This window comes from Lactuca sativa, chromosome 1 (assembly GCF_002870075.4).
Source record: "Lactuca sativa cultivar Salinas chromosome 1, Lsat_Salinas_v11, whole genome shotgun sequence".
NCBI classification, from domain to species: Eukaryota; Viridiplantae; Streptophyta; class Magnoliopsida; order Asterales; family Asteraceae; genus Lactuca; species Lactuca sativa.
In genome coordinates, this window is record NC_056623.2 from 97,949,019 (window position 1) to 97,967,696 (window position 18,678).

Here is an 18,678-nt window from a genome sequence, read left to right on the forward strand (position 1 = left end):
ATATATATATATATATATATATATATATATATATATATATATATATGATAAATGAATTGGTTGGTACGGTATTACCATGGTATTCAAAATTTTGTACCATTACCGTACCAACATTGATCAATTGATACGGTACTACCAACCAAACACGTTGTCTACCAAATGTATTGGCTACCAAGTTTCTTAGTTTGCTTGGTAACATGTTGGGTGGTTTTCCATGGTATAATTTTGCCAGCCCTATTCCTTATCACCTATATAAACCCTTATAGGGTTGGATTTTGTCTAAGGGCACTCCAAGAGAGGCTAGGGCCGAATTTTCCACTTCCCTTCTCTCTCCATAGTAATCCTTGGTTGCTAGGTTTGTTTGTGAGCCATTAGAGGCGCAACACTTGTGGCGCTTGCTACCAAAGTTCAAGATCTTCAAGGATTTGATTGTTATTACAATATAACAATAAAGGTATGTATCCTAACCCTAATTAAATGTTAATTTCGAAAAATTACATGTGCCTCCTAGGGTTTCTAGTTTTTGTGTTGAATGCTTGTATGTCTAATAGTGAAAACATAGATCCTCAAATTAGGGTTGCATGCACACATAAGATTGTTTGTTTTGTATAAAACCCATCAGTACTATCTACCCCCTTCGGTCTCTTTCAACCGGTAATCGGGGACTATTTCACCCCTTCCACGACTAGCACATAATATCATAGCATTCTAGCACATAAAGCATAACAGATAGTGGCATACCAGACAATTATCACAAAGACAATCGTCTTAACTACAAACAATTACTAGTGGGCCGACATTGGTGCCTTCGACCCACTTCTACTGGAAGGTCACTCACCTCTATGTCGTATAGTAGTTGAATTGCCCTTGGCTCTAGAATCAACTCCTCTCAAACTGTTACACATAAAAATCTACTTTAATTACTCTTTCATACTCAAAACCCCATTAAGGGTCAACTCTGGTCAAAGTCCAAGTCAAAGTCAACATCCTAGTCAAAGTCAACATTCTGGTTGACTCAACTCGCCAAGTTGGTCCATCAACTCGTCGAGTTCCACGAACCATAAATCCTGAAATCGCGATCCAACTCGTCGAGTCCTCCCTCAGACTCGTCGAGTTCTTCCCTATAACAGAATTGGGACTTTTCACTATAACTCGTCGAGTCCTTCCTTGAACTCGTCGAGTTCTTTAATCTTCAAAACCCCTGAATCCTTAGCCAACTTGCTGAGTCATCTCCTAGACTCACCGAGTTTTCTCAGTAATCAGAAAAGGTTGGGGACCACGACCTAACTCGCCAAGTTGAATGAACAACTCGTCGAGTTCCCCTTAGTCTAAATTCATTCTGTCACTTCTAGACGAGTTCAATTTTTCCAAACCATAGATCTGTCCCTTAAAGCTAATATCTTACGTAAAGTTGCTAATTTTCCTTGCATGCATGGCCTTTTGGAGCTTAAAAGGCCAAAATAACACCTTAAAGCTTACATGAGGCTTCCATGGCCAAAAAGATTGCACCTTTAATTTATGCCATGAAACCCCTTCTAGACCCCAGATCTGGAAGAGTAATCACTTGGAATGTCCAAGTCTCAAAAACTAATATTCTTGGACACAAAACCCCATAAAAGTGAAATGAAGAGATCTAAGAAATCATTGAGCAAGTTTAAGACTTGCTTACCCGAAAATACAGCAAATGAAGTGAAGTTTCTAGCTCTACTCTCTTCTTCTTGAGTCCTCTAGCTTCCTCTTCTTCCACAAGCTTCAAAAGCACAAGTTTTCTCTCAAAAATGTCTCACAAGCTCACACAAGGCTCTAGGGTTTCGTCGCTAGAGTTTTGGGACTCGGAGGCTCTCAATAATGGCAACCATTAGGGATTAATGTGTTTAAATAGGGTGCAAAACCCTGAAATTAGGGTTTCACTCAGCCAAACCTACTCCTCAAGTTGGGGTTCTCAACTCATCGAGTAGGTTTCTTCACCCGCGTCCCAAAATAATCCCTACTCGACGAGTTTGGGACCTCCAACTCGTCGAGTTCTCATATAAAAGTGAATAAATTTTATTAAAAATACATACCAGGAATCGAGCGTTACATATCAATTTTATTGATAAACTTTCCTTTTAATTTCAAAATTATTAAATTAAAGTCTCATTAATTTCGTTTATTTATTTATCTAAATTATTTGTTTAAATTAAAAAAAATCCTTTAATTTTAATATTCAATATTTTTCTCACTTTTTCTTTATATGAATTCAAACTTCAAATGTTTAGAATTATATAATAAACACAATTGGAGTTGAAATACAGTTAAAAAGCCAAAAAAAAAAAAAAAAAAAAAAAAAAAGAAAACCGTCTATGCTCGGTCCACACATCAACATGCATTGGGCATACATGGTCCGTATTGATCAATGATGGAACGACATTAGGCCAACAGAAACAACTTGCTTACCAACATTTTTGCCTAAGACATAAAAGATAAGGTAAATAACAATGTCCTTAGAGTAATAAAGAAAGTTGTGCAATTTCATTTATTACTGTTAGGACAAGTACGCAAAAACAACAAAAATACTATATTTATGTAAAGTTTTTCATTATTCATCATAATAACACCCCTCATATGTATAGCATTAAGGCTAAACCCCAACCATATCGACTCATTCCCGAGCCACAACCACGACTTGCTTGCCAACATTTTTTCCCGAAAAAAGCCCGACCAAAGCCGCCGGTGCACTCTCAAGCCCCTCTACAATATCTTCAATGTAACATATCTTCCTTTCTTTTATCAATGGTATAACCATTTCCATGTACTTTGGAAGCAAATTAAAATGATCACTTACAATAAACCCTTTTATATGAAGTCGTTTCATTATTATGCTTGACAAATTCCTCACACCCTCCTCTTGATTTAAGTTGTACTGTGAGATCATTCCACAAGCCGAAATCCGTCCATTTACTCTCATATTTAAAAGCACCGCCTCCAACATTTTCCCACCAACATTCTCGAAGTATATATCAATTCCTTCCGGAAAGTACCTGATTTTAATCAAAATATATATATATATATATATATATATATATATATATATATATATATATATAAAGTATTAATCTTTGTTTTAGGTGACAAATATATTATTTGTTTGGGGTACTAACTAACCTCTTGAGAGCTGCATCAAGATCTTGCTCTTCCTTGTAGTTAAAAGCCTCATCATATCCAAATTTATTTTTCAGCAGCTCAACCTTGCATAACATATGATTTTGAGAAAATGTATGCCAATAAATAAATCATCATATAAGGGAAAATATTGCTAAAATTAATCACCTTTTCGTTGGTTCCAGCAGTCCCAACAACATAACATCCGGTCAGCTTCGCAAACTGCCCGACAAGCTGACCGACTGCCCCCGAAGCGGATGAAACAAAGACATACTCTCCTTTCTTCGGAGCACAAATCTCATAGAAGCCATAATAAGCAGTCATACCAGGCATACCTTGAAAACACCATCAAAGAAACAAACTCATTTTACAGAACTCAAGATCCGTAATTTACAGAACCTTAAAGCTCGATAATTAAACATAAAACATACCAAGGATTCCTGTATAATAGGAAAGAGGGACATCTGTATCTTGAATCTTGAAAAGGGTCTGGGGAGTGGTGATAATGGTGTATTGTTCCCATCCAGTTCCTCCCCAAACAAGGTCACCTTTCTTGAAGTTTGAATGCCCAGAATCTACAACTTTAGCCACTCCTAGTCCTGTTATTGGCTACAACATGAAAACACAAGAAAAAGATTGGGTGCTACAGTTCATTTCGAATAGAAAAGCACAATCCTAACGACTGAATTTTCAATTGTCAAACTGTTTTCTCCTAAAATGCAAAAACGAAAGTGAGAAATGAGAGTGTAATTCATACCGAACCAGGAGTGAAGGGTTCAAAGTAACTGCCTTGAGTTTTGCTCATCCGACCACGCATGTAAGGATCGCAGGAGAGATAAAGATTCTTTACGAGGACGCCATTGGAACCTTGTGGGAGCTTGAGGGAGATGGTGGTGGAAGTTTTAAGGGGCATGTCTGATTCCTTGGGGAAGCCATTAACGTAATCCTTAAAGATCACCTGCTGATTTCTCACTTCTTCCATTTGCTTTTGCTTGCTAAACTAGGACTAGCAGATTGCTCTGGAACCACCGTGAATGTGAGTGGATTGGGAGAAATGAAATCGAATGTGACTATGTGAGGTGCAAATTGGCGGACCCACAAGCTTCTCGATTGGTCTGGAAACAATCTAGTCTTTTGGAATCGGCTTTCAAAGGTTCTGTCTTTTTTATGGACTTGTCTTTTTTTCGTACACGTTTATTTTATTTTTTATTAACTTTTTTTTTATTGGATTGGTTTTTTAGAACCGATATTTTTTCGGTCTCGCTGTCTTTATGTACATCTTTTTCTGTTTATATTGATGGTTTTCGGTTTCGGTTTTAGTATTTTTTTTTTTTGTCATAAAAATTTCCGTTAACTGATATACCATTAACACATCAAAATGATATGTTAAAATTTACTAAAAATAAAATATTAAAATTTAATTAAAGAAAAAAGAAACGAACTTGTAATGTGTGATTAACAAATATGTACCTAACGCAAAATGATATGTATATAAACCATGACTTTTGTTTTTTTTAGATTGATATTAAGTTGGCCATAAGGCATTTTTAATACATTAAACTCCATAAAATCCAGTAGATTGCTATATTATCTTTATACAATTGTATAATTCTATTATTATTTTTTTCTACAATGCATTGAACTCTACAAAGTTTACAAAGTTCAATAGAATGTTACAAACTGTAATTTATAATAAATATTTAAGAATTAAAAACTTTATTTTTTCCATTGAAGAGTTCAATGGTCATTAAACTCAAAATTCATTGAATGTTAAAGTAGCATTTCACAATGGTAGAGTTTTATCAATTGAATGACATATAGACTTGTCACCTCATTCAAATCTCCCATTAAGCTTACCATTATGAATAATCTTAGAATGATTCAGTCTTCTTTGGGAACAGTTTGGTTTTTTTACCGGTCTTGAACCCGTCTTTTTCAATTCGGTTTTTTTTATAGGTCATTTTTTATTTTGTTCTCGTTTTAGATTGGTTTGGTCTCTATTTTTTTAGAACAGTCTGAAACTAGTCTTTTTGTTCATGTCCAACTGTGTATAACTCTTGATGAATCGAGTTACGTTGCATGCCTTCAAATATTTTTGTTCTTAATATTATTTAACGTATGGTTTGGTTTCGTGTAAATTGCATCTTTCATCTTTATTTTTTTTACTTGTAGTAGTTTGTTTGTGTATTGTTTTTTTTTCCAGACCTAACTATATTACACTTATTGGATTTTATTATTTTTTTTATTTGTTTATTTATTTTAATAGGCCCTATGTCTTACACCCAAACCTAAGTTGTCAAGATCGGGATCATACCCAATATCATTTTATGTTTTGCAAGATCATAACCATAAGATTGGATTGGGATTAGAAGATCTTACCAAAATAAACTTGTACTCAAATTTTCTCGTAAGGTCTTGGGTGTGCAATATACATTATAACTTGATGTCGATTAAGACGTTAATATGGAGTCAACTATAACTTTTTAAACATGAATCATAATTTATGTTACTACAAACCATAAAGATTAAGTATAAGACATCTTAACTACAAAATGAAACAAGATCATTATGATCTACAGCTAAAGGATTAAGATCACAAACGAGATATCATGAGTATAATCTGCCTAATTCGACTTAAAGTGATGAAGTAATAATGATCTATGAGGATTTTGCAACTTACAATTGATTGCAAGTTAAATATAATTTTTTTTGAGGTTTGACTATATAATAAAACTAAAGTGGTGGAATCGAATCGTGTTAAGATTTTAAGATCCTAGTGTGAATCCTAAGATCGCACTATAGATCTTGCTTCTGATGGATCCTAGTGAGCTTGGGGTCATTTTTGGCTTCTAGGATCTTAAAATCGTAAGATCTTAAGATCAAGATCGAGATCATGCCCCAACCTCACCCATTTCCTCCCCTATAATCAAACAAGCACGACTAATAACTTGATGAAGTCAAATCCAAAAAAATCTAAACAAATCAAATTTACAATCCAAAAACTAATCAAAATTAAATCTATAAAAAATTCATAGAAACTTGATGAAATCAAATCTAAAAACTCGAGAAAAATAAAATCTTCAACCAAAAAGTTTAGAGAAATCAAACCATGTGAAATTAAATCTAGAAAATTCCAAAGAAACCCGATAAAATCAATTCTAGAAACACCCAAAATTAAACTAATGCAAAAATAATCTTCAGTCTCTATTTCTTATGCAAACCTACTGTAACATACACTTTTTGAAATCGTGTGTTGTAAATTATAAAAATGATAATATTATGGAATATTATATGAAATTGAGTGTTGAGTTCTAACGGATACTTTTTACTAGAAATGAAGTAAAATTATGTTTAGAATCACTCAGAAAATATTGGAAGTCTTATGAGATTCCAATTAAAATGTCAATCCGAGATATAACGAAAAAGTTATGACCAATCAAATATCCGCAACAAAACCGGCACGGTGCCGAATAACGTAAAAAGTGAGTTTTTGATAAACAACTTTTTAGCCTTAGTGATCTTAATGAAAGTTGTAGTATTCGTTAAACCGATAATTTTGATAAAAAGAACGCTAAAATCTGACTTCGTATGAGAAAGTTATGGATTTTACAAGATTGGGCACATTTTTCGATAATTTTCGCATGAATAGTGTTCAATCCGCGTGGCGTCTTCTGATTGGACCGCAACCTCGCATGGCACCCGCTGATTGGTCCAAAGTCGTCACCCTCTTTCCCCATTGGACCGAACTTCAGTTACTTAGAAGCTTCCATCTGGCCGAAGTCAATGACGCGTCTCATGAGCTAGTGTCTCGCAAGCTCGCCCCGTGTCACCCTTCCGAGCCTCGCACCTGGCCGCCTCACATGCGCGACGTCTGGCCTCTGAACCGAGCTCCTGCTGCCACTGAGCTGCTTCGCTGCTGACCCGCGTCTCTCCCTCCTTGCTTCGGATCCGACCCTCGCAAGTATATATAGAGGCTGCGAACCAGCCTAGGTATTTTTAAGAAATTGCCATTTTTGGCCCCTTTTTCTATATTTTTAGTATCTCCACTTTCCCCGAAACCGTGGTAACATTTCTAGCACCCGAAACACGTTCCAAAGTTCCCGAGAAGCCCGAAAAATTTATCTTTTCGGTTTTGAAGCTCTACCTTCGCAGAGCCCGGTTTTCAATAAATCTCCTGGTGTTCAACGAATAAAGTAATATTTGGAGCCGAAATGCTGCTCAAATTACTATTTTAACCCCCAAATATTTCAAGGTGAGTTTAATATATAGGAACAATTGTATGTTATGTGTTATATGTGTTATGTGCTTTTCAGTGTTATTATTCCGGGTTATTTTCCCGTGTTATTTTTATTCGCTATTTTTAATAGCAAAGAAATACCTTTTACCATGTGATCAGTGAAAGGACTTAGATTCACGTTGGTACTGGTATGTAGCCTCTGGCCATGTAGAACATGTATCCGTAAGAGAATGATTTCTATTCTATGGCATTGGCAGAAGGTTAGACAGGGCTGAAAGACTGAAATCTACCAAAATATTTAATTGGAAAGTGTATGTCTTGTGTGACATTTGGGCCGAAGCTTTATTGATGTATATCAAGTATGGAAATCGTTATTTCTCATTGATTGTATATCGTTGAACCAAATCAATGATTGATATGGAAAGTTTGTCACATGATTCACATATGCCCTTGTTGTTCCTTGTTCCACTTTGCTTCTGCCATATTGAAGTGTATATATATGGCATAACGTTATATTGTATCTATTATTGAACTCACTAAGCGTCACCGCTTACCCTTTCAATGTTTAACAAATTTGCATGAGATAAATAACCAGTATAGTTATATACTGTCGGAAGGTTTAGAATAGTTGTAATATTACTTTTGTATTTAGGGATCATGTATGTATAAATGTATAGTATCCTGGGTAGTTGTGTAATATATAACACTTTGTAATAGTCGGTTTGTATCCAGTCATTTGTAACCTCTTTATCAATGTAAAATATTATTTTTATGAATATGCAAGTAGCATGTTTTGAAGTAACTATATTCTCATGTATGAAAGTTTGGGTCTTTCAGAAATACAAAAGTGAGGGTCTTTCAATCATGGTATCAGAGCAATGGTTTAAGTGAACTAAATACCACGGATTGGTATTTAGACTTAAACTGTTGGAAGTTAAATATATGAACGGATTCATTAGGAGTATATGGATACAAACCAAAGGAAATACTTAAGTGGGGTATTGGGTAGTGATAAACCCTAGTATTCTAAGATATTATGTTACTTCAAAATTTTTAGAGAATTAGTTTAAGTGAACTAGGAATTTTTGAGAATTTCTAGACTTAAACATAAATTGTTAAGTGAAGATGATACGATGTGTATCTGGTATACTTAGGTTGAATACCTAAATGGAAACAAGCACTAGAATATTAAGAGGAGATATGCCTTAGATTCTAATATGTGCTAAATGATAAATGAATATAACATGCCTTAGGTTGCTTGCCTTATTGCTATTATTTAAGAAAGTTTAAGGTCTGTTGCCGACCTTGGTTTAGAAAATTTTATGTTCTGAATTCTAAGAATTTTTGTAATAGAATTTACATGAAACTTTTCGAAGTGATAAAGAGACTTATGATAGTTGACATCGATAAGTTTATAAATAAACGATCGTGGGATATCGTAAAATAATATTTACCAAGTGAAATCGTAAATAGTGTATTAATACCAATAGAGTGGTGTTGTACATTCAATGTATAAATTTGATGAAATAATAACATCTTTAGAAGAATGATGTACATTTGAAACACATTTGGGCGAGATAAATGTGTGGGTACAAATCCATGAAGTTGTTCCACCGCTGTCCAGATTGAAGCAGTGATTGTTTATAGAGTCAGAAGAACCGAAGATGGTGATAAATACTTCGACAATATTGAAATTAATGTGGTACAAGATTTAGAAGAATTAAATAAAGATTAAAGGAAATGCTAATGATGTTTTCCGACTCAATAGGCCAAGACTTTGTGATGTAGTATGTAGTTCAAGTAGTAACTTTATACATGATGCTCAGACTTAGTATTTAATAATACTGAGTGATGATTGACTTCTATCACATCCTTATGGAAGTTCCATTGTGTGTTAAGCCGAATTTAACATACATGTTTAGGATGGTGAATTAGGTCATTTAGTAGTAAAAGGTTAAGAAACTTACTTGTTTAAGTAAGGTAGAATGCTTAGTTGAAGAAACAATACACCCATAGTATTGTATGAGAAGAAATGTTGTAGTAAGGAATGACACAGAACCAAGTTGAAGCTAGTAGAGCTTGCTGAGATACAGTGTTTATGCAGACTTCTTAGGATAGAATCCTATGAAGTAGACTTAGACTTACTCAGATACAAGAATGACGATGTCATGGAAGGATAATGAAATGAACAAATCTGCATGGTGAATTACATAAGTTAGAAGATGATGCAAGTAGTTGAAAACCGTTTGTATCTATACTGCTAGAGTAAATTTTGGGTGTAGTATGTCTTGCAGAGTAGATACTACCCGAGAAAGAATTTATATGAAGAATTGGAAGTAAAATTCTATTGACCTATGGAAAAGTATTAGAATATGCTAGATCGAGCATATGCGTGAAAAGAATCGTAGAAGACGAGTATAAGTAATCCAAGATATGTTTGATAGAAACGCGAAAAAACCTAGTTGAGTCTTGGAGAAATTGTTGTATGTACTTGTTTGAACACACTCAGGTGTGAAAAGTTGCTTTGTGAAAATGTTTGAATGGTGACTTGGGAACTGCAAGACAATACTTGGGACGAGTATGAGTATGTGTGAATGGTAATAGAGGCCTATACTATTGGAAGCACAGGACTCAAGCTTGGATTAGGGAAAGTCACAAGGTTACCAAGAAGCTAGTAAATGATTCCGTTTTATTCATGTGTGTCGTTACCTTTGTTTCGGTAATGACTAAGAAGATAATTATCGTTCAAATATTAATGTCATAAAGAGTGGAGTCTGATTAATATAAATCTACAAAGATAAAGTTGATTGGTTTAGAAAGCCACGTATTGAGTAATGACAAAATTTCAGTCAAGAAGGAGATGGTCGATAGAAATATAACGATCTTCATTAAAGAATTGAGCAACCATTAACTAGAGATGTTACCTGCTATGAAGGCAATGAAGAATTTAGTTATTCATGGAAGGATTACAGTATGAAATCCATGATTTCGTAATCAATCGAAATATTCTATCATTTGATGAAAATTGATGTGTATGTACGAAAGCACGAATTAGAGATATGTGGTGCTATTCTTTCTGTTCCGAAGCATCCACGTGTTGATCAAACTCTTTTTGTTTTCTTTATTCCATTAGCTCGATTTATTCGATCTGATTCTAATACAAGAGTTTGGTTCGTTATGTGTCTTGCGCGATATAAAATCAAAGGTCATTAGAATATGATCATTCGAGTTGTTGTTATAGCAAAAGTAAAGACCTTATCTTGGGTTTAGTCTATAAACCAAGAAGGAGCAGGAGTCTGCAATGAGAATTGAGTTTTAACTCAAAGATTAGGATCAAAGGCTCAATAGAGAATGATGAGCGGGTGTAGGTTTGAGCACCGCTAGTAACTAAGAAGTTTGAAGGGTTTGACAATCATTTGGCAAACCAAAAGTTAAATATCGTACATTTTAGATTACCACATAAGAAGTGAGTTAGGACTCGAATGTTGTAACTAGTAATTTTCTCATAAACTCTAGATCTACTCACATCTTATTTGATTGTGATGCCTCAGATTCTTTCGTGCCTTATAAATTCGCACATTCTTTTCGAATTTCTTGTTACGCAATTGTCCAATCATTTCATATAGATAACACAGGAAGTATATCATTACTTGCTGATAAAGTCTATAGGGATAATGTCATAAGAATTGAAGGTTATAATCTTCTTGCTAACCTAATTCCTATCTCCTTGCCCAACTTTGATATTATTCTCGGCATGGATTGGTTGTCAAAGAACCAAGCAAAACTCTTGTGCTACAAAGAGATAGTATGCATCCCTATCGAAGAAGAGGATTCTATTTATGTCTACGTTGAAAATAATAACTTCTTTCTTAGAAACTCATAAATTTATATCAAAGGTATATTCTACTTATCCGGCTAATGCAGTTGATATCTTAAGAGAGGGGAAGAAAATTGTAAATGATGTTTCCATTATTAATGAAAATATTGATGATCTTCCCGACGAATTGCCTGGACTACCCCGAATAGGCAAGTAGAATTCTGAATTGACCTTATGCCTGGTGCTACTTTAATTGCCATAAACTGCTACATAGAATGATAGCATTTGGGTAACTGTCGACAAGCTGACTAAGAGTGCATATTTTCTCGCCATACGTACAACGGTTCTAATGGAGAAATACGCACAAGTTTACTTAGACGAAATCATCGCGAGACATGGTGTGCCACTAAAGATTATTTTCGATCGTGATACTCGCTTCACTTCTCACTTTTGGGCGAGTATGAAACGTGGATTGGGATCTCAAGTTGCTCTCAGCACAGTTTATCATCCCTAGACAGATGGTCACACAGAGAGAACTATCCAAACAGTAGAAGATATGCTTCGTGCATGTGTCTTGGAATTCGGTGGTAACTGGGACAAGTACTTGATCTTGTAGAATCTTCGTATAATAACAGTTACCATGCTTCAATCAAAATTCCACCATATGAAGCATTATATGGTCGTAAATGTCGTACGCCATTATGTTGGCGAGATATAGGACAGAAGATCATTGGAGGCCCTAAAATGATTCAAGATACCACTGATAAGATTCAATTGGTATGAGAAGGAATTAGAGTGGCCCAGGATTGACAAAAGTTCTGTGCAGAAAAGAGAAGATGACCTATAGAATTCTAGGAGAGTGAATTCGTAATACTGAAGGTATCCACATGGAAAGGAATTGTATGATTTAGAAAGAAAGGAAAACTAAGTCCTAGATTTGTTGATCCTTTCCAAATCATCCAGAAAATTAGTAAACAAGCATACCACTTGGAATTTCCTGAAAATTTGGCAGGTATTCATGATGTATTTCATGTGAGTTATCTGTGCAAATGCTTGAGCGTATATGATGAAACGATTTCGTTATCCTAAGAGAAATTGGATAATAAGTTATGATATGTAGAAAAAAAACTGAAAAGATCGTAAACGAATGAATGACTAATCTATGTAATAAAGAAGTGGAGTTAGTGCTTGTCAAGTGGAAGCACCATCGAGGACCAAATTATCCTTGGAAAAAAAAAGAATAAGATAAGAGTGAAATATCCTCATTTGTTTTAATCGTTATGATTTCGGGGACGAAATCCTCAAAGGGATGAGGTATTTGTAACATACACGTTTTGAAATCGTGTGTTGTAAATTATAAAAGTGAATAATATTATGAAATACTGTGTGAAATTGAGTGTTGAGTTCTAACGGATAGTTTTTACTAGAAACGAAGTAAAACTATGTTTAGAATCACTCAGAAAATATTGGAAGTCTTATGAGATTCCAATTAAAATGCCAAATAGTGAAATTTAGCGAAAATATAAAATTTGAAATAAGTAAAATTTTATTATTGAAAGTTGTAGATAATCTCGTTATAAATATAAAGGCAAAAATTTTGATAAAAAGAACGCAAAAATTTGACTTCGTATGGGGAAGTTATGATTTTTACAAGTTTTAGCTTAGCAGTTGACAGCTAAAAACTCGAATTTTAGATTAAGTGATTTTTAGCTGACATAACCTAAACGAGAATCGAAGGTCTCGTCATTATCAGTACAACGGTAAAAAGTCTGACGAAAACGGACGTCGGATGAAGAAGTTATGAATTTTTAACGGATTTACCAGTCCTGGTCTGTTAAAAAAATAATAATACAAAAATAAAGTCAAAATTTTCCAACAAAGTCTAAATGAAAGTTGTAGAGCATAATTTTCTCTATGCTTGCATATAAAGAACGTGAAAAACTGAGCCCGTATGAGAAAGTTTTGGATTTTACAAGATTGGGCACGTTTTTCGATAATTTTCGCATGAATAGTGTTCGATCCACGTGGCGTCTTCTGATTGGACCGCAGTCTCGCGTGGCACCCGTTGATTGGTCCGAAGTCGTCACCCTCTTTCCCGATTGGACCGAACTTCGGTCCACTTAGAAGCTTCCATCTGGCCGAAGTCGATGACGTGTCTGATGAGCTGGTGTCTTGCAAGCTCGCCCCATGTCACCCTTCCGAGCCTCGCACCTGGCCGTCTTGCATGCGGGACGTCTGGCCTCCGAACCGAGCTCCTACTGCCACCGAGCTGCTTCGCTGCTGACCCGCGTCTCTCCCTCCTTGCTTTGGATCCGACCCTCGCGAGTATATATAGAGGTTGTGAAGCAGCCCGGGTATTTTTAAGAAATTTTCATTTTTGGCCCCTTTTTCCATATTTTTAGTATCTCAACTTTCCCTGAAGCCCCGATAACATTTCTAGCACCTGAAACACTAAGGATGAGCATAGGCGGGTACCTGCCTCATTTGGCGAGAACAAGAACTGGAACCGCCGGTTCCGGGACTAGTTCCAAACATTTAAGAACTGACTAGAGCGGTTTCGGTTCTAACTTCTTAGGAGCGGTTCCTCAGAAGTTAGAACCGAAACCGCTCTAGTCAGTTCTTAAATGTTTGGAACTAGTCCCGGAACCGGCGGTTCCGGTTCCGGGAGCGGATAACCCGGTTACATTAATTTTGTTAACTTTTGTCGATAAATACGGAATGTAGTTTGATCCAAATCAAGTCAATTCGGACCAAAGACAGACAAAATTGGATCAATATATATTCTAAATCGGTCTAAGTAACACACATATTTATATGAAATTATATATATATATATATATATATATATATATATATATATATATATATATATATATATATATATATATATATATATATATATATATATATATATAAACTGGTTTCGGCGGGTACCCAGCGGGTAGCGGTTCCGAAAAAACGAGAACCGGAACCGGAATCGCTTAAGGCGGTTCCATAACTTTAGGAACCGGAACCGGAACCTCTTAAGGCGGTTCCAGTTCCAAAACCGGCAGTTCCAAGGTGGTTCCGGTTCCAAAAGCGGGTACCCGGTTCCGATGCTCATCCCTACGAAACACGTCCCGAAGTTCCCCAGAAGCTCAAAAAATTTATCTTTTAAGTTTTGAAGCTCTACCTTCGCAGAGCCTGGTGTTCAATAAATCTCCCGGTTTTCAACGAATAAAGTCATATTTAGAGGCGAAATGCTGCTCAAATTACTATTTTAACCCCCGGATATTTCAAGGCGAGTTTAATATATAGGAACAATTGTATGTTATGTGTTATATGTGTTATGTGCTTTTCAGTGTTATTATTCCGGGTTATTTTCCCGTGTTATTTTTATTTGCTATTTTTAATAGCAAAGAAATATTTTTGACCATGTGATTAGTGAAAGGACTTAGATTCACGTTGGTACTGGTATGTAGCCTCTGGCCATGTAGAACATGTCTCCGTAAGAGAATGATTTCTATTCTATGGCATTGACAGAAGGTTAGACAGGGTTGAAAGCCTGAAATCTACCAAAATATTTAATTAGAAAGTGTATGTCTTATGTATCATTTAGGCCGAAGCTTTATTGATGTCTATCAAGTATGGAAATCGTTATGTCTCATTGATTGTATATCGTTGAATCAAATCAATGATTGATATCGAAAGTCTGTCACATGATTCACATATATGGCCTTGTTGTTCCTTGTTCCACTTTGCTTCTACTATATATATATATATATATATATATATATATATATATATATATATATATATATATGACATAACGTTATATTGTATCTATTATTGAACTCACTAAGCGTCAACGTTTACCCTCTCAATGTTTAACAAATTTGCAGGAGATAAATAACTGGTATAGTTATATACTGTCGGAAGGTTTAGAATAGTTGTAATATTACTTTTGTATTTAGCGATCATGTATGTATAAATGTATAGTATCATGGGTAGTTGTGTAATACATAACACTTTGTAATAGTCGGTTTGTATCCAGTCATTTGTAACGTCTTTATCAATGTAAAATATTATTTTTATGAATATGCAAGTAGAAATCGATCTTATTTCATGATTTTAGAAATAAGTAAATTTGGGAGAAGTCAATTCTCAAAAATAGAAATCAATTTTAAAAAATTCAGTTTTGTTTCACGATTATCAAAACCACCAAAAGTGTCCGTGTGTTGTATACACATTATGGAGAGAGGAGAGGCAGTTATGGAGATGGCGGATGTCAGTGACTATTGAACAATCGAACAAAAGCATTAAGAAAAAGAGGTGGCTATTGAGCGAAATCAGTAAGTGAAAAAGCATCGGTAGATTGAATGTAAATTGGAGATGCGGTGATGGAGAATGGAGATGGTTGGATGTGAAGTGTGTGTATAAACGTATGAAAAGACGTGGGTGTGAGGGAAAATAGGTTTATAGGATCCGATTGTTTGTTTGTTTTTTTTTTAATTTATATAATAACAATACTAATAAATAAATCAATAAGAAAAATTAAAAACTCTATAAGGGTATAATGGTTATTTGAAGTTGGACGAGATCAAAATCGATACAAAACAAACTATAGAGATGGTTCAATTTTATAAGAAAAATGTATCAAATGCACAGATTATCCAAACCATAGAAACAATCTATATAGTATAACAAAATGATCAATTAAACTGAATTCGTATAACTATTTTTTCTACACCAAACATTGCAAATTTTATAACTTATTGTGGATATATTTCTAAAAGTATAAATATATATTTATAGTTATAAAAATGTAGTTATATTTCTAAAAAAGCGTAAAAATATATATTTTTACGTATTTTTGCTTTTTAGAGTTATAAATATATATTTTTACTTCTTTTTTTAAGTATAAATATCTATTTTGATGTTTTTAAAAGTATAAATATTTATTTTTTTGTTTTCAAAAGTATAAAACATATCTATATATAGTTTTAAAAAAACTAAACTAATATTGCTAAAAAAAATTGTCTCTCTTTTGAATGATATATTTCTAACTACGTAAAAATGTGTATGTAAACTTCTTAAAAATATATTGATATTTTCTAAAAAATATCGTTATATTTCTAAAAAACACAAAATACATATTTCTATTCCTAAAAACATATTTATATGACGTTTAGTTAAACTTTTTTTTATGTATAAATACGTTTTTTCTACATGAATACGTATAATATGAATAAAAAAAATACCTAAGGTAAAAATATAAAAGATTTGTAAAATTAAAGATTTTTTGTAGATTTGATTTTTATGATAACCTATAAACCTAATATACAAGGGCAAAAAAATGGCAAATTTTATATATTAACAAACAAAAAATTGTCGCATGGACAAAATCCATAAATTTTTACAAAGTTAATGGCTTTCATGTAAAATACACATAAAAAATTGTCAAGTAGGTTTACTATATGTATTCATTCAATCAAGCAAACTAAGGTGATGTTTGGTTTTTGGCAAAATGCGTTTTTAGCAAAATGTATTTTTGACCTTTTATGTCTGCTGGTGGAAAGACACTTAATGAAAAAAGTTGTTTGTTTTTCAGAAAACAAAAGACATAAAAAAAAATCTTTTTGGCATCTTTTTCAAAAGATAAAAAAAGATTGTGTTTTTCAAAGACATTTTCTAAGTTATAACCCAGATGTTATATCTTTTCCACCACCACCACCACTTTTGCCGACGCCACCAACTCTAACACCACCATCATCGCCGCTACCAGCACCAACACCACCATTCTTTTTATGAAAAATTTAAAAAACAAGCAATCTTTTTATGAAAAGAAATGGAGAAAAAACTTTTGGTCAATCTTTTATTCGAAGACATAGAGAAAACATAGAAAATGACCGAAGACGTTTAACTCTTCAAAAACAAACACCACCAAAGTGTAGGTTAAATAGTGAATGAGTTCCTTTTAAGCCAAAGGGTATACTCATCACGAGAGAAACTCCACCTCACCACCACCTTACCACGATCGTCTTCCACACCACACACTGGTGTACCTGCAACGGCACGATCGTTCCACAAAGAAAGAAGGGAGGAGGACATAGAAAAAAACAAAATAGTTAGATGTGGTTTCTTGTGGTATATACCACATGTGGTCACAATCATGACTCCAGGTCATCAACATAAGGTTATCAACATAATACCTTCGGGTGATGTGCATCAACGTTGCCCTTCTCTAACTAGTCAAATGACATCTTCGTGCCATATATATCCCCATGACGTTATTTTGGATGGATTCGATCCCGATAAGTTGTGCTTTAACATATAAAACATAACTTAAAAATAATGGAAAGGATATACAACCAATTAGAGGCAAACATCATACAACCAATGAGAGGCAAACACCTTAATGCCAATGATTCAAATATAATATCAGGTTAAACATAACTTATTTTATTTGGTTAAATATAACTTGGGAAAATCGCAAGAAAGTCACTATATTACCACAAAATTTCGATTTTGAAACTGGGTTTTGTTTCTCAATTATGTCACTATATTTATAATTTTGTTGCAATATCAACCAAATGATTGGTTCTCCCGCAATAAAGTCATTGAGTTTAACAAAATTTCGATTTCGACACTGAGTTTCAGATTGTAAGAAATTCACTATATTACCACAAAATTTTGATTTTTATACCGAGTTTTTTTTTTCTCAACTATATCATTACATTTACAATTTGGTTGCAATGTTAACCAATTGACCGATTCAGGAGATGTTGTGGTTTAGAAGCTCGAATTGTACAAGAAATGAGTAAAGGTCGATCCAATGGTTCAAACTCACTTATAAGTCGGCGAAATGGGCATAGTCACCCTTCCAGGAGATGTTATTGTGGTTTAGAAGCTCGATTTGTACAATCAATAAATGAAGACCCCTAAGTTCAAACCCACATAGCATTTCCCGGATTAACCTTTTAGGGGATTTCATTACTTGTTGTACAAATCGAGCTTCTAAATGACAAATAACATATCCTGAAAAGGTATGTACGCCTTTTTCACTGCCTTTTAAGTGAACTTGAACCACTGGATTGACCTTCATATACCATTTATGAAGAAATACTTTGACGAGAATTAAGCATTAAGCATTATAATAAAAAGTGTCACCTAAAAAGGTGAATACACACTTTTCACTGACTTTTAAGTGAGTTTGAACCATTGTGTCAACCTAAAAAGATATGTGAAATTGCATTTAATGCAAATCCAATATGTGTTGTTTACATGAAATATGCTTACGAAAGAATCAGATTCGATCATCTCAAACATCATCCCTTGAAATTTTTTAAGTTTTCTAATCTTGAACCAAGACTGCCACTTCATTAAAACTCTGGGGGCCAAAATTGTAACACTGCAACTTCTTCCCCAATTGTGTGATACATGAACATAAAGCGACCAACCAGTCCCAAAATTGAGTTCAACCCCAAAATTGATTTTCATCTTT

The 18,678-nt window shown here is 34.2% G+C and overlaps 1 protein-coding gene across 1 annotated transcript; it reads right to left on the reverse strand.

Moving 5' to 3' along the window:
- Positions 1–2,483: 2,483 nt before the first annotated feature.
- LOC111899368 (2-alkenal reductase (NADP(+)-dependent)) lies at positions 2,484–4,232 on the reverse strand. Its single transcript, XM_052771730.1, has 5 exons — positions 3,899–4,232; positions 3,573–3,750; positions 3,310–3,476; positions 3,145–3,227; positions 2,484–3,020 (listed from the first exon to the last, which is right to left on the reverse strand). The coding sequence occupies exons 1-5, from the start codon at positions 4,121–4,123 to the stop codon at positions 2,642–2,644; spliced, it is 1,032 nt and encodes a 343-aa protein (XP_052627690.1). The 5' UTR covers positions 4,124–4,232; the 3' UTR covers positions 2,484–2,641.
- Positions 4,233–18,678: the final 14,446 nt, after the last annotated feature.

Coding starts and splice junctions, on each gene's coding strand:
- LOC111899368 (XM_052771730.1), bottom strand. CDS start 4,123: ATGGAAGAAGTGAGAAATCAGCAGGTGATCTTTAAGGATTACGTTAAT. Junction 3,477..3,572: donor CTATTATACAGGAATCCTTG/GTATGTTTTATG, acceptor GGTGTTTTCAAG/GTATGCCTGGTATGACTGCT. Junction 3,228..3,309: donor CTGCTGGAACCAACGAAAAG/GTGATTAATTTT, acceptor ATGTTATGCAAG/GTTGAGCTGCTGAAAAATAA.